Source organism: Falco rusticolus, chromosome 4 (genome assembly GCF_015220075.1).
Source record: "Falco rusticolus isolate bFalRus1 chromosome 4, bFalRus1.pri, whole genome shotgun sequence".
NCBI classification, from domain to species: domain Eukaryota; kingdom Metazoa; phylum Chordata; class Aves; order Falconiformes; family Falconidae; genus Falco; species Falco rusticolus.
Genome location: NC_051190.1, coordinates 53936451 through 53952810, shown reverse-complemented (window position 1 = coordinate 53952810; position 16360 = coordinate 53936451). Strand labels below are relative to the sequence as shown.

At 36.2% G+C, this 16360-nt stretch overlaps 1 protein-coding gene across 8 annotated transcripts in view; it reads left to right on the top strand.

Moving 5' to 3' along the window:
- The window catches only part of NKTR (natural killer cell triggering receptor), a 45371-nt gene that overhangs the window by 14156 nt on the left and 14855 nt on the right, over positions 1 to 16360 (top strand). For 6 of the 8 annotated variants that reach the window (XM_037383494.1, XM_037383493.1, XM_037383490.1 and 3 more), the window contains 5 exons: positions 2064 to 2171; positions 3228 to 3272; positions 5033 to 5120; positions 14141 to 14170; positions 15020 to 15165. In XM_037383494.1, the coding sequence (XP_037239391.1) occupies positions 2064 to 2171; positions 3228 to 3272; positions 5033 to 5120; positions 14141 to 14170; positions 15020 to 15165 (417 nt within the window). Of the gene's footprint in view, positions 1 to 2063; positions 2172 to 3227; positions 3273 to 3576; positions 3605 to 5032; positions 5121 to 11526; positions 11562 to 14140; positions 14171 to 15019; positions 15166 to 16360 lie in introns of those variants that run through there. The other 2 variants (XM_037383495.1, XM_037383496.1) reach the window with 2 other exon arrangements.

The window sequence follows — 16360 nt, the reverse complement described above, 5'->3', positions numbered from 1 at the left end:
GATAACACACTGATATTTTTACTTGTTGCTAAGTAGTGCTTAAAGACTTTTCACGTTTCCAGTGCTCTGCCAGTGAGCAGGGCACACAAGAAACTGGGAAGGAGCAAAGCTAGGACAGCTGACCCGAACTAGCCAAAGGGTTATTCCATACCATAGAATGTTATGTTCAATGTATAAACTGGGGGGAATTGGCTGGGAGCCACCAATTGCTGCTGAGGGACTGGCTGGCCATTGGTCAATGGGTGGTGAGCAAGTGTATTGTGCATCACTTGGTGGTTTTTCCCCTTGGGTTTTATTCCTTTCTATTTCTCTCTTCATTACAGTTGTTGTTATATTTTATCTCAATTATTAAATTGTTCTTATTTCAACCCATTAGTTTTACCTTTTCTCTGATTCTTCTCATCCAGCTGGTGGTGGGGATTGAGTGAGCAGCTGCTAGTACTTTAGGTACCAGCTGGGGTTAAACCATAGCAGGTAACTTCTGTGGAAAATAAAAATGGGGTAGGAGGAGGCATGGGTTATGGGTATGGAGAGTCTAGGTAATGGAAAACAAGTTGTATTTTCAAGAGTGAAGGCTTCTGCAGTATGATAAACAGCAATGTCATGACTGGTTTTTGTGCTGCAGACTGCTCTTTGCCCTCATCCTTGTGGGGATGGGCTGTTTGGAATGACAAATTTGGGGTGAGCTGGCCATCAGTTAATTTTGGGTGGAGGAACAATAGATGGCAAAAGGGGAGTGTTGGCTGTGGATAGCAAGTACACGTACGTATTACACATACGTTTCTAAGGGCACTACATGATACAATACACACTGGTTAAATGTCCTCTCACTGAGTGTCAAATGCCTGTTCCATAATCAGTGGTGGGATGAAACTGAATGTTGGGTTGTTTGACCTGTATCACTGCAGAATACCTTATGCACATGTGGTTTACATCAGATTATACCCTGTGCAACAGCTGAAATATACCTATTACTCTTTAATCGTCATGTTCTGCCAGCTCCCCTCATCTTGGAAGCTGAAGTCAGTGTCTCTTGTATGTCCCTTGGCTGGACCAGTATAAACCCCTCATGAAGCTACTGTGTAGGACCTCTGCCCTGCCAGTTATAGTACCCTCATCCACATGCCCAGTGCAGTTTTTCTCCTAAAAGTTGGAAGAAGTGTTAGTGAAGCTTGAGGTTCTGGGATGTCTTTCTGAAAAATCACCAGTAGGCTTGAACTGCAGTTGCACTGGGACCCCGCTGAGTGCCTCTTAGGAAATCTCAGGCTCAGAAGGGATTAACAAGTATCGTGGCCTGGCTTAGCCTCTGCTGCTGGGTAAGAATGGCCCTGGTACCAATTCAGGGTTTGGGCGATTTCTCCTCCCCCCCAACCCCCCCATTACAATTCTCTTTCAGTTCATCCTGGAATGGTTCTTGTATAAACAATTTTGTTCCCCTGTTCTGTCAGTCTCTTCAGAAATGGGAGTCTGTTTTGTGCAGGTTTCCTACTGAGACGGTGAGCGTTGGTGCCAGGCGGATTGGCATTAAGGGGTAGCTTGACACCACATGGATTGTTGAAGATGTGGCACATGCTTGGAGTATCCCAATCCCACTTTTCCAAGTGGATTGCATTGAAACTGAGTTGAAGCCTGTTTTGAGCCCAGATTTCTGTCCTGGGATTCAGTTGGCATATCCAGATGTGTAAGTGGTTTGAAAAGGACTCTGCTATAAGCTTCAGCTAACATAGCAGCATAGATACAACCACAGAAAATGGTTAACCCATAGTTGTTATGAACTCTTGTTTTCTTATAAATTCTCCTGAGTGGATTGCTAATAAATACACTCCTCCTTGGGAGAGGAGGAATTTTTTTTTAAGAAGAAACCTAATTTTCACTTGAGAATCCCCTTGTAAAGGGGGTCCCTTCTGCTATTAATGGACGGTGGAAAGGCAACAGGTAGGACTGTGTTATCTTTTATAGTTGTGCTCTTCTGATGGCTCTCATATCCATTAGCACTAGGGAGGTAAAACCCTTGGAATTTGTTCAGTGACAGTCTGTAGATGCTTTTTTGTTTAACCTTGCAGGTGAAAAAGGAATTGGCAAAACTACTGGAAAGAAGCTGTGTTACAAAGGCACTACATTCCATCGTGTCGTTAAAAACTTCATGATTCAGGGTGGGGACTTCAGCGAAGGTAAAGTATGCTTTTAAAATTGAAATGTTTGAAATTGAACAGAAATGTTATAACCTAGGTGGTTGTAATTTAATTTTAGAAAATGCTGTGGAAGTATTACAATGTCAGAAGAATTCCTCATTTGCTGTGAGGTACAGCATAGATCACCCATTTTGTGTTAGTTTTTGAAATTCTAAAATGTTGCAACTGAAGTGATATTTGTTTAGAAAAATGTGTTAAGAAGAAGAAAACCAACCCCTTGCTGGAGTTGGTAATACCTATCTTATTAAAACAATTCAAATCCAACCTGTAGTCTTAGCTGCTTTTCACTGTTGTGTCTGCAGTAGAGGCGATACTAGTAGTGCTGTATTGATACAGGGACATAACTGTTTGAATAAGTTTAAAAATAATAAAGTAGTAAATGAGCTAGAACTGTTTAATGGATCAGTCTCTAAAAGGAGATCTTCTAAGAGTTTCTTTGCTTCCTTCCCTGCAGTATATATACAACATAATGCTTTAGTCCGTTGCCCCCCTCTGAAATACCCTCCCTTACCAAAATGTGCATCTTCTGTGTCCTAAAACCTTGTACCTGATAAAAAACATGGTGAGGGGATACCTTGTTTCGAGAGTCAAGTAGAACTGTCTTTAAAACTGCTAGCTACTCTCTTACCTCATCCACGCTAGTGATAGCTCAGCTGCTTTGAGCCAGGAGAGATTGTTGGTCTTATCTACTTGTTGTCTGGGTTTTCCTTGTTTTGTTGTTGGGTTGGGGTGGTTTTCTTGCTTGCAGTTTTTTTGCTGTCTGCTGTTGCTTTAGCAAGTACCAGTGAGAATTAGTCTTTGGAGCCCTGTTTCAGACTTTACAGTGTTCGGAAGCACTAAGGCAATCTTTATTCTCAGTATTTTCAGTGTCAATGGGATAATGCACAGTTGTGACTTCTTAACTAAGGAGCTTATGCTCAGATACTAGTAACTGCTCAGAGTATCCTGGTTTATTGTTATAAACTAGCGGAATGTTACATACAGCTTTTTTCATAAACAAAGTAAAAGGTTTAATTAATGCTTTTTAATGCATAGGTAACGGAAAAGGAGGTGAATCTATTTATGGTGGCTATTTTAAAGGTAAGAGGAAATATGTCTTTGCAAATTCTTTATGCAGTTCTGAGATAAGTCTTGATTCCTGAGCTACTTAATGAAAACAGGTCTACTTATAGATCACCTTTTGCATGAAACTAATGTTGCATGAGAATTCTTTATATATGCATGACTTTCAGATAATTTTTTTTGTAATATTTAACTTTAGCTGACAATTAAGGCTAACATTATTGATTAAACATGACTTTCAGCATGGAGGTTAGGCAACTTTATTCATGAATAAACTCCTATCTTCCTGCCTAAAACTGTCAACATATTCTTTTGTTTATAGAGAATGTGGTCTTTTGCAAAATGAAAAGGTAAGAGACAAAAGCTCAGTAACACACATTCATTCAAACTCTGTTCCCTTGTACCCTCCCTAGTAAATATATAGACAACTGATACGTCCGTTTGTAGATGGATATCTGTGTTGCTTGGAGAAATGAAGAGTTCTGTGTCTAACCTCTCTGAGGGTTGATGACTTATTCTGAGAAAGAATACTGGCATAATTTCTAGCTCTAAACAGTTATTTCTTCTTTTGTTAATGTTCCTTTCCTCCCCTTCCCTATTGAAGGTTTGTATGCTTAGTGTTCGCTTCTAAAAATGTTTGGCTCTGTTTGTATGCTACAGAAGTTATTTTATTTGCAAAGAATTTGTAAATAAATGTACACTTACCTCTTTTTAAAAATCTGTTGTTGGAAGGAAAATGGTGAGTTTATAAAGTATTTGTTTAAAGACATACAATTCTTTACTGCAAAGAATCCAGGTACTTACTGTGGTATTCATCATTAATAAAGGCAGTATATGTATTTATGTAACAGCCCAAGGTTCTGTATGTTTTGCAAGTAGCTTTGCAAGGTTAAGTGCATATCATTAAGTTTGTTTTAAACAGAGACATAGTTTGCTGTTGGAGTATTACAGCCTTCAGTCAAACAAAACTCTTGAATAGTTCCATTTCCTAAGAAGTTACTAGGGTTTGTTTCTAAAGGTGGTGAGTGCTGAACAGATAGCATTGTGGTTTGATTACATAAACCAAAAAGGATTTCTACATTCAAATTACTATTTCTAGCTTTGAAAATGAACTTCAGAAGATCTGGTTTTATATTATGCTGTATAACCAGAAGTCCTCTTTAATTCACTGGAATAGCAAATGCACTTTTAGCTTAGTCTTAATTGATTTTATACTTAGGTTGCACGAAGAGTATGGTTTTTTGTTTCTCATTCAGGTGTCTAGGTGTTTTTTTTTTTCCCTTGTACATTTTGAGACTTCCAGTTTTGAATGGATAGGTGTCTTGTCTTTTTAATGTGCTATACCAGGGAAATGCCTCTTTCTCTTGATCTGTGTACCTGAGGTGCAGGCTGTGTAAATAACAGTATCATGAATGTAAAGTCTTGTTTTAGAGTGTCAGTAAGTCCACCAACCTTGTTCTTATTCAAAAAATACTGGATTTAAATCCAGGTCTATGAGAATCTAAATTTTAAGACACTAATAATGATTTTAAGGGTTTTATTAGCAACGTTTGCACTGTATCTGAAACTTTTTAAGAAAGAATGCTTTCTGTCTCATAACTGCTTCTACTGTAGCTTTTGAGAGGCTTTTTTAAACTTCATTTTGGTGTTTTCCAACCTGTTTGTGTTTCTTCAGCAGCAGCAGAATTTCTCCTTATAGCATCCATAAGTTACTAAGAAAATTAGATTTGCATTCCTTGTCAGGGAAAATCTGACAAACATATTTTTTCTTCAAACAGATGAAAACTTTATTCTCAAACATGACAGAGCGTTCCTTTTGTCAATGGCAAACCGAGGGAAACATACCAATGGTTCCCAATTTTTCATGTGAGTAAATGTAATATGACAGTTGAGCTTTTCTTAAACAGAGAAGCGCTGTTCATGAGAAAGATGGTATTGCTAAATTATCTATAACAATGTTACCCGCTTTATTTTAAATAGGTTTAAGTGAGCACCTGCAATGTAAGCTATAATAGGAAACATTAGTTATCACAAATTGCTTGTGACATTCATTTGGATTAGAAGCTGGTACTACATGGATGTTCCTTGGTAGTTGCTTTTTACCCTAAAAATATGACTTATGTAGTAAGTTTTTAGTGTCCAGAAAATAGATTCTTTGGCTTTGTGTGTGCAACAACCAAATCTTAACAGATTATCTGCAGATTAGTGTTGAGCATTGTATGCAAAAGGGAATGAGATCTAGAGGTTGGTTGTATGGTTTTGCATTTGCTCTTTAAAATATAATGATTCATATAAATCTTTAAAATACCATGATTTAGTTTTGCAGGGAGTTGGGTGTTTCGGGGGAAGTATGGGGAGGATGAGTGGGGTTTTGTTTATTGTTTTGGGTTTTCATTTTTATTTTGGAGTGCTTGTTCCTGACATGCTTTTCTTCTATACTGCTGCATAGTTCTGTTTACTTGTGCATATATACCAACTACTTTGGTACCAACACTGTGTAAAATGATGTGCTGACAATCAGATTTTTCATTCATTACCTTAAAAAAACGTAAAAATAAACCTAGTCATCTAGTGTGTAGCCATATTCTGTTATAACTGTAGAAATTGCATGACTCTACCATCAATAAATGTTCAGGTCTGGTATGCCAGGGTCGTCTGGTTAAAGTAGGTACATTCTAGGTTCAGTATTAGTATTGTTAAACTTGCTAATTTTATGTGATTTATTCTTCCTGGTAACTCCCTTTCAAAAATTGTCTTCTGTTAATGTTTATCAGTTTGTATTTGGAAAAATTGGGATTATAACTTTGGGCTTGTGCTGAGAAGAACTTTGTGAAATAACACTGGTGTTTTCCAAAGTAAATTATAGTGTAGTTACTTAACTGGAAAAACTATTTTTTCTTTGCCATCTTTCTTGGGGGATAAGAATGAATGGCGCTTCACTGTCTTCAGTAAAGGAGTAAATTGTCCTCAAGAATATTTTTTTCTTTGCCTGAAAAAGATCTTCAGTATGATATGAAGTTCAGATATGAGACATTTTTAGGTCTTTTCCTAAAGAATGCCCTAAAAATGGAAAATTAATAGGAACCTAAGAGGAAGGCTTTCACAGTTACCACTGTCTTGACTTTCCGTAGAGAGGAAATAATCTCAAAAGCTTCTTTTCTGTTACCTTCAAACTAAATTTTAAATTATGTGATTCCTTACAGTAAATCTGAATGGGTATTTATATACATTCATATGGAAAACAATCTATATTTTAAAAAAAAACCCACCAACCAACCTCTGGCTTAATAAGATCTCTGCAAGACATTGGTTCACTATTTACTACTTGGTTACCTATCTTTTGGTTTGCTTGTCATAATTTTCCATTTTTAAGCTTATCTGAACAGCATACATGAAAAATTAATGGATGTCACATCTGTCAAGAAGCTATCATTTGAGGGCTCTAAAGTTTCTTTTCTTTCTTGGATTTGATTCAGAAGTCATCTTCTTTCCCTTATGCCTAGTAGACTCTGCTTACTTGTTCAATTAGATTGATCAGACATAAACACTTTCTCTCCCCACATACTAAAACAACCTAAGGTTGTGTTGGATGCTAAATTGTAATTTACATGGGACATAAAATGAACAGTATTCATGAGCACTTTCATCGAATGCAGAAGTATTTTGAAAGGTTCAGATTTCTTCAAACATTCTGAGGTTTTTTTTAGTAAAATCACCATTAAAGAGAAAGTGTTAGTTTGGTGGGAACTCAGGCAGAGTAAGATAGCTAAACATAATTGTCTCCATGTAAGCTAGATTCACTTTAGCTGCCTGTAGGAGTCTAAAGCTGACCTCGGGGTTCTGGGGTGTCCAACCTGGAATTCAGCTGCCAGGGGAGAAGTATATATAGATGTTCTGAAGGTCTTGTGTCTTACCTGCCTGCCCCATGCAGATTTCATGGATATCCTGTAATGTCTTAAACAGCACCAGCTTGCCCTAGAGTCAGGCAAGTGAACCAAGACCAGAGGTAAACTCCTGGTATAACCAGTGAGGTTTAGGTAGGCTGCTGTCAGGTCTTTCAAGCATGTAATGCTCTTGACTTCTGTGACCCTCTTGACAAGGGCTTTTTTCATTTTACCGCATGCAGAAATCTAGTGTTTGAGACACCATTGGGAACTCCAAGACAGGGAGTGCAAATATGATGTAGCCCCTGTAAGACACCCTGCACTCCTGAAACAGCGGCTGGAAGCCAGACAGGGTACAGTTCAAGATGCCTATGTGTTGGCAGCTGAGTGTTCTCCTTGGATCTGACCAGCAGCTGAGATGCCTACCTCACCTGAGGATGCTTTTACTCTGTTAAAGTTTAAGCATTTAAGCTGAATCCCACTTTTGGCTTCTGGTACTGCAGCTGATCCTCGGAATGAATACCATACAATTCCAGAATCTGTACAGAAGCCACTGAGGCTGCTTGTTACAGCATGTGTGTAGGTATGCAGTGAGTTACAAAGTCAGGTTCATGTTTAGTAACTTGGTTTACAAATAGGCAAGGATGGGTGGTGAAACCCATAGTTCAACAATCTTTTTGTACCGATTTTTTTAATGGTGGTACTTCATTTCTGCTTCATAACATGGAGAGTTTGGATTTCAAGATTCAAAGTAGGAAACAACTACTAAGGATTTTATTTAGGCAGTTTCTGACTGAACTTTAAAATGCAGTATATTAAAGCAGTTAGTCTTGCATGACATTTGTTTGATTACTTTAGGGAATGTACTGTGCATCTATACAGCTTTTCTTTAATAATATGTTTGCATCCTTGAGTGATACACTTTAAGCTGAAGTTCAAATATGTTTCTTATACTCGAAAGAATGCTCAGTTATTCAGTCATTTATCATTGGGGAAAAAATGTTCTTCAAATATAACCTGAAAATGTGTGAAAGGCGGTCTTCAGTGGCAGCCTTTAAATATTTTTTTTTTATTGATTTGAACGTGTTGAATTTTATTGATTAGAATTTTAGAAAGGGAAGTAGTTCATCTCCAGCTGACCTTCTTTAGAACAGTTTGCATTTTTTTCATAGGTAACCTCAGAGATGAGAAAACTATTTCTGTTGTACATGTCTAATGTAACAGATAAGAGATGTAAATAAGTTACTTTCTTTTATATAAGTATTTGTCCAAGCAGGACTAAGATAACAGCAAAAACCCTGACTATAACAGTTTTGCTTATTCAATCAGAAGTGCTTTCCCTAATTACCCCACAGAAAAGTGTCATTTGGAACAACCAGTCTTTACAGAGCGCAATCAAGCAGTGAATATTTTTTTGGCAGACTGCACTAACTGGTCACAACTAGACTCTATGCAATGCCTAAAAATTGTTAAAAGTTGAGCTAAAATGATCAGGTTTACTTGAAATAGAAGCTCCAGACTAAATTTAATGTAAACAAGCATCTGACCAATCCTAAAGTATCATCAGCTTGCCTTGGTTCATCAGGAATTTCTCTGGCATGAGTGAGCTTGCAGCATTTATAAGCAACAATAGAGAGCCGAGCATGGAAGAGACAGTGTAAGTATTGTTAGGAAGCTCCAGTGAGACCAGTAAAAGATTGAACATAAATTAAAGCACTGGTAGAAACTGACAAGATGCAAAAGTAGAATAAAGAGTCAGAGATGTGTGTATGTATCTTTTCAGAAGTGCTGTTTAATGCTAGTTGACTGATTTTCCCCACCTTTTTTTTGTTACTCCAATAGGAGTAACAGTTGGATTGAAAGGAGAATGTTTAGCTGAGGAAGAATTATGGGTTTTGTGCACATGTACTTTAAATAGGCCAAGTCTATTTACACTTATGTCTAAGAAACATTTTCTAGTCTGAAGAAATGCATCTTGTTGAAATCCAGCAGAAAAGACACAGAGACCATCCTTGTATAATGTTTGGATTTGTGAAAAATACTGGAATTACACTTTTCTTTACTAAAGGGATCTGTTGTAGCATTTTATTGCAGACTTGTGTTGAAGATGGTTGTAAGGCACAGGTTATAAATTGGCTATTTGTGTTTTCAGGTAGCACTGCTACTTAATTTGATTGTTTTCTAGGACTAATTTCTTTTAGAACTATCAGTTATTTCGGTAGTGTTCTAACCACCACCTGAGGGTGTTAATCTTTTTAATTGTCCTGTTTCCATGTTGATACTCATATATGGAATCCCTAGGATGGGGTAGAGGTTGACAGAAACCACTCTAGGATCTTCTTCCTTTTCCTATATACTCCAATATCTGTTTTGAACTGCTGCCGAAAAGGTTCATTGTTATTGGTTACTGGGGGAGTGCATCTAGAGCATTGCACAAATGCAGCTAATGTCTTTAGGTCCCTGATTTAGAGTTGGGAGGGGAATAGTCAGCCTGTTCTTGGATGTTCCAGCTCACTGGCTGTATTGTTGGGTGATGTTCTTCTTGAGTAATGTATTCTGCTTCTCAGTTGAGCGGATCTGATAATGGTATCTTGTCTCTTTAGTGCACCTCCCATCATGCATGTGGCCATACCCAACCTGCTAGTAAGGAAAGTCGCAATACAAAATAAGTGCAAATCATGTGAAAATAAGTATATAAAGTACTAAAAAATTAATGAGACTCCTAATCCTACAAATGCTTGTGTGGGCTTAACTTTGCTTCCATTGTCACCCAAAATCTGTCAAGCTACACTTATTAGAGAAATAGAAGCGGCTTTGCAGAATGAAGCATAAAGAAAACAGTAGGAGGCAAAAAAAAAGTAACCACCCTCTTTGTCATTGGGAAGTTTTGTGTAATAATTGATTTATTGCCTTGGTTTTTAGCCATGTAGTTTACTGAGGAATATGTCCTTATTACAACTTAGAGGAGTCCTAGGCTGTGGTCCTTATCGGTTCAAATGCTTGGAGTTCTTGTCTCTGTGTTCAAAAGCTATTTAAAACTTGAGGCTGTTTTGTTATTACTGCTAGATTTATTTTTTTTCCATATTGAGGATATTGTTGGTTTAATGTGTCTCAAGCCTCTGCTTTCTTGCTCAAAACTGAATAGCTTTTTTGTTTTAAAAATGTTTTTAATGTGGTGCCATGCCTAGTTACTAAATTCAAACAAACAACTTTGATCTGATAAATGAAGGATACAATAGTGAGGACTCTCTTGTTTTGATTTTACAATTTCTGAATGTTACCAGCTTATTAAAAGTGGTTAATTTCTAAGTCTTTTTGGTGTCCCAAACAGGTATTTTTCTAATAAACAGTTGGGGGGGGGGGGTGTGTACTGTGAATGAAATACCTTTGAGCTAATTGAACAGTTGACAGTAATACAGAACTCTAAAAAATTCAAATGAAAGGAGCTGATGTTGTGTTGTGTTTGAGCAGAAGTGGTCTGTATGAAGTTATCACACAGGCAGGTCCCAGTGGCTTGATCAAAAGTTTATGTAAAAGCACAGCCCGTGTGAAAGCATTCACAGGATGCTGCTCTTATGTGTAATGAGTAACAAACAGATCATTTCAAAGCTCGAATATGCAGAGGCATAATTAAGAAATAGTAGTTTATTTGGAAGGGGAAAATATGGATAAGCTCAAACTGATAATGCATTTCTAAAACATTGCTGCTGTGCAGAATTATACCAGACCAAAAGTATGATATTAGCTGGTGCATAATTTTTTTTTGTCTTTTTTGCATCTACAGTGTGTTCATTGTTCTATGATTCTGAACAATAGCAATGCACATATCGGAGAGAACACCTATTTTTCTTAGTTCTAGAAACACTTCATAATACAAGGAACATGTCAGCTAAGTATGAAACATCTGAAGTTATAGACTTATTAACACATTTCATTTGTAAATCAAAACATTTAAACTGTATGCCATCCTACAAAGCATATATGTAGGATTGGATTCAGTAGCGCATTTGAACACCTATGTAACTGCAGGCATGTGAATAAACCCGCTGAAATCAGTTATTCGTCTGCTTAAAGTTGTGTATGTGTTCTAAGGCTTTTGCCAGACTGAGACTTAGAGGGGAGCGGGAGGATTCTCTTTTCTAACTGTTTATCTTTGTAATAGTGTATGCCAGCAGGTTATGTCCATAGGTTTCTTTTTGTTTTTAAGGAGAGCTTACTGTAGTTTTCAAAGTACCTTGTGTTCTAAAGAAAATTTAGAGCCCTCTTTTAGGCATCCTTGTTCTGCATACAACTTGATTAATATTAATTTTAAACTTGTATTTAATAAACATAGACTCAGTTTTGTCTGAAAATGTATTACAATTTATTTCTGCCATTTTTGTGTAAAATTTACAGAAACAGTGTTACATCGTGCGCTCCAAAGGTAATGTCTCATTCCTCTAAGGCTGTGTCCTTTCCTTTTCTTTCTGTTTTTATTTATCTTGTTTTTTCTGATCATATTGTTATGTGCATTGAATCCTTTGTTAGGACTGAGGTTCTTGGGGTGGGTGGGGTGATAACACACTTTTATCAAAAAGATGCTTTTTTCTTCAGCAGTTTAACTACCAATTTACTTTAAACTTGAGCGAGGAAAGGTATTTGTCCTTCAGTAAATAACTTGGATAACAGTATATATTGTAAGGCAGATTTTGAATGTTTTAAGTTATAAAAGTGTTGTATTAGAAAACTTTTGTTAAAATATTATTTGGGGGAAAGCACTCATCATGACTCTAGATCTGTAGTGCAAAGGCAGTAAGTAGGTTTTCTCCTGATTAAGTTTTGAAGCCAAAGCAAAAAAAGGCAGAACACAGCATAAGACTTTTGAAGTGGTCTTTTAAAGTGCACATTTGCAGAATAAATGTCATGTTCCAACTGTAACATTGAGATGAAAAAAATTTCAAAAGCACCATGAGGAGTTGGGTTTCTGCTTCCCATAGGAAGTCTGTTAAGTCTCCTAACTCTGTCATGCATCTGAAAAGTTTTCTTTTTGGATAATGATTTCCCTTCTGTTTTCACTTTATGAACAAGCAAATGAGGAAAATCCTATCCGTTTTATCAAATTGCCAGTATAATGGAAGAAACCTCTACATGGGTTTTAATGTTCCAACTCTCCCTTTCTTTGCTTATTGAGGACTAGTCTAAAGGAAAGACATGCTTAGGTAATTTGCTCAATTGGTCCTCGAGCGCTGCTGCTGTATGGCAGGAGCACATGACTACAGCATCCGTATGCTGGTGTTTGAACCTAGTGCTGTTTCTAGCTAATGCTGAACACCAAGTCTTGTTTATTATTGGTTTCACTGAGGAAACCCACTTCTATTTTTTCACTGCTTTAAATCAGCTTTATAATTAAGGCCACTGGTTGTTAAATGCAGTTAACTCTTGCTTAAAGAACTTTGAAAGCTATAAGAATTTTTCTGTTTGTAGCAATATGTTGTATTAGCAAGGGAAGAGCAAAGAACACCCCTTACCTCTGAGAAATTAAATATCGTCTTGATAGCATTTCTTTCCCTGTGTTAAACCAAAGAAGTTTTCTGTATTATTTAGTATTACAGAAGTGGAATGTCTGGTTGACATTTGGAGCTTAAAAAAAATGAAGAGTGTAAACACTCCTGGTTCACAGTTCCATCTTTTGGCATGTGTTCCAGCACTGCAGTGTTTTGTGACCTCATAGTTCAGAGCTTGAGTGAAGATATGTGCTTAACAAGTAGTATTTTATTAGAGCAGTGAAAAACTGACTTCATTGTACCACATCTGTGTTACTATAAATTTAGAAAAAGCATCTGTGATTGATTACTCATTTTGAGAGAAGGGAGTTTATTGGAAGAAGGCTAGAATGGCAAAATATTGCTTGGGGAGAAGAGATGAAGAATGTTTTCAAATATCAAAATAACTTCAAATGCAAATTATGTTGTCTTCTATGGTGTCTTTTTCTCCCCCAATATATAAGCATGTTCTGATGTTCTTTACTGAATTTGTCTGCATAGCAAGGTTCCCTGTGCAACTTTAGTGCAGGCTTACTTGTAGAAGTAATTTTCTGTCCTTTTTGAAAGAGGATATAGAGAGATGCTAGGTCATAGCATTATCATCAAAAAGGTGAATGTTAACGTATAATTATATATACACAGCCTTGAATATTCTAATTGGAAGTCAACTCAGAAATTTGGCATAACTCCAACTGCCTATTAGGATAGCGTACAAAATGTAACGCAGTTGCATTTCCCCTTCAGGCTAGAAATGGCTAAATGTGGGAAGCCAAAAAACAGGGAGGAAATCTGCATTTATCAACTGAGTAAACTGCAGGGTAGCACACGTAATGTCTGCTTGCATTGTGCTGCTGTGGGCTTGGGAAGCCTGGGAGCTTACGAGCTGAAGTGCTGTAGGTCTTGATGGTTACACGTAGAAGTATTGCTTTGTATTCAGAGTCATGAGGCCAGTCAAGTAAATGGAGAGTAAGAAAGAAGTCGGGTGGAGAGGGGGGTGTGAAGCAGAGAATCTGTCACATAACTCTCTTCTTTTTTTTTTTAAATAAACTGACTTTAAAGTGTCCTTGTAATGGAATAACCTAACAATTTCAGAAACATTTAAATTCCATTAGTTACCCAATATGTATTGCCAAATTGTATCTTCTTTGTGATTAAAAACATGAGTTATATTTGAATATGTATATAAAGACACTTATTTGAAAATTGTTTATTGCATGCTTAAAATGATACTTGGTACAATTTTCAGTTATGCAGTTAGCTAAACTAAAAACAAATTCCGTGTAAAAGTTTAAAAAAGCCTGTGTTTATGATCTGTAAAGTTTTTTTAATTCCATGTATGTAACTGGATTTTTTCACTATTTTTTTGTCTTACCTTCACCTCTTCTTTTTTTTTTTTTCTGTGCCATTCTCTTCTTTTACTTCATCTGAATCCCTGATTATTTTTTTTTACCATCTTACCATCTTGCTGTTTGTCAAACAGAACAACAAAACCTGCTCCTCATCTCGATGGGTAAGAATCCTTTATAGTTTCTCCAATGATGGCTAAAATTTGAAGGTTGCAAGTCTTCATGCGTTATATTAAAAGTAGGCAACAATGGAGGAAAATTCTTATTTCTGTGAAAGATTATACAACAAAACAAGATGGAAAACAAGTTCTGGTTCTATAAAATTTTCAAGTCACAACTTACTTCCTAAATCTGGCCAAAAACTTGGAAGGTCTTAGATCCTATGGTTATTTCTTTAAAGCTGGTTGCTGCCCTCAGTCCATAAATCAGTGAGTTAAAATGTCAGGTTTAATGTATTTGGATAGTACTTGTGGCATGTTTTTATCCCCCAAATCTATTATTCCTGGAAGTATAAGTTATGGGGCAAGTGGAAGGAGGGAAGAGCAGTATGGTACTGTAGAACAAAACTGGGGATTCCTTAATTATTACTGTCCCTGCAATGCCAGTGCAAGTTTGTACGCTGAGTTTATAAAGACCTATAAATGCTTCTTCTCTGAGGAAAACTGCACTACTTTGTCATGTTTATATATAGACTCTTACTCTCTCTATTACATAAAATTTCAGAAATAGAAGGATAGATTAGAAATTATGACGTTTACACTGCCTATGTCAAAGAGAATACAATAACATCAAGTATTTCAAATTGAGGCAGAGTGGGCCTCTGTTTCATGTTGCATGAAATTTTGGCATTGTTGGAAATGTAAAACTTCAAAAATACGATTTTTATTACTTTAATACATTTTTAAGAGCTGTATGTTTCTATTTCAGAATGACTTTTTAAATCTGACATTCACTGGAAAATAATTACAGCAATATATAAATGTTTGTACTTTCAAAATATTTTATTTCTGCAGTGTACATGTTGTCTTTGGACTGGTTATTTCTGGTTTTGAAGTAATAGAGCAAATAGAAAATCTGAAAACTGATACTGCAAGTAGGCCCTATGCAGATGTGCGAGTTATTGACTGTGGAGTGCTTGTTACAAAATCGGCAAAAGATGGTAAGCATACATATACCTGAAGTTAATTGAATGTTGGCATTGTTTTTGGAGAGTATAAAAATTCTGCTAATGTCTAAAAATCATATGGTAAATCTGTAGAATCTTAAGTTTGAAAAGCTTGTAAGAATGAAGTCTTGGTATAGGTGAGGAAGGCACAGCAAGGGCAAAGGTTTTCTGACCTAAACCTTTGTGCCTTGGAAAACATACGCCTGCTTCCTGTTCTTGTTAATTAACGTTTGACGTTAATGTGATGTACTCAAAAAGTAATTAGAACTTATTTTTCTGAATTTGAATGATGGAGACATAAACATATGCTTTTCTTGAAGGTGAATTTTGTGCAATTTCCAAAGGTTTGTTTAAAGGTCATGTAACGTTACTATATGCTGTATGTGTAGTCAACATAGTTTTCATGAGAATTCATAGCAAATAAATTATCTTGAATATATGTTTGGACACTTACTGTAAAGTAGTGGAGTATTATAAGTTTGCATTTGCTACTTCACTTTTGACTTTTCTTAAGGATAATGTAGTTATTTACATCCTTTAGAGAAAGTCAAGAGTATAGCTAGTGTAAAAAATATGAGGATGCAGAAAGGAGAGAATGACAGAAGTTTTAGAATAAGAAATATACAACCGAGGCTGCGATTAACCGTCTTAAACTTTGTTTTGTAACCTGCGTGTTGCTTTCTAAAGAAATTAGTTTTTTTTTAATATAAATGATCTTTGCGTATTCTGTTGTAACCCAAAGGTGTGAATTCATTGTTATAACCTAAAATAACATTTTCAAAATAGAAAAGGGGGGGAAACTGCCTTAAAATTCTTATTCCTCAGCATTTATATTAGCTTGGCACAAGTTAATATTCAGCTTCAATTATAAACTTACTGTATATTAACTTAAAAAGGTTTTGGTTTTGCAGTGATATGTGTTCTTACATGGTGGAAGCTGCGCATGGAAGTTCTTACAGTTACTTCATAGGAACTGAAGGAATTTTTTTGCAACTATCTTTGCTGGAAAATACTTGTATAATTTTAATGGTATGGGTTTAGACCAGACAGAATTATTTAAATTTTTATTATTGTATTTTAATGCAACACATTGTGAAAAAAAAGTTCACAGAGCTGCTCTGAAGCAGTACGTGTGTGTATATATACACATATACAAAATTGTATATTTTATGCTATATATATACACATT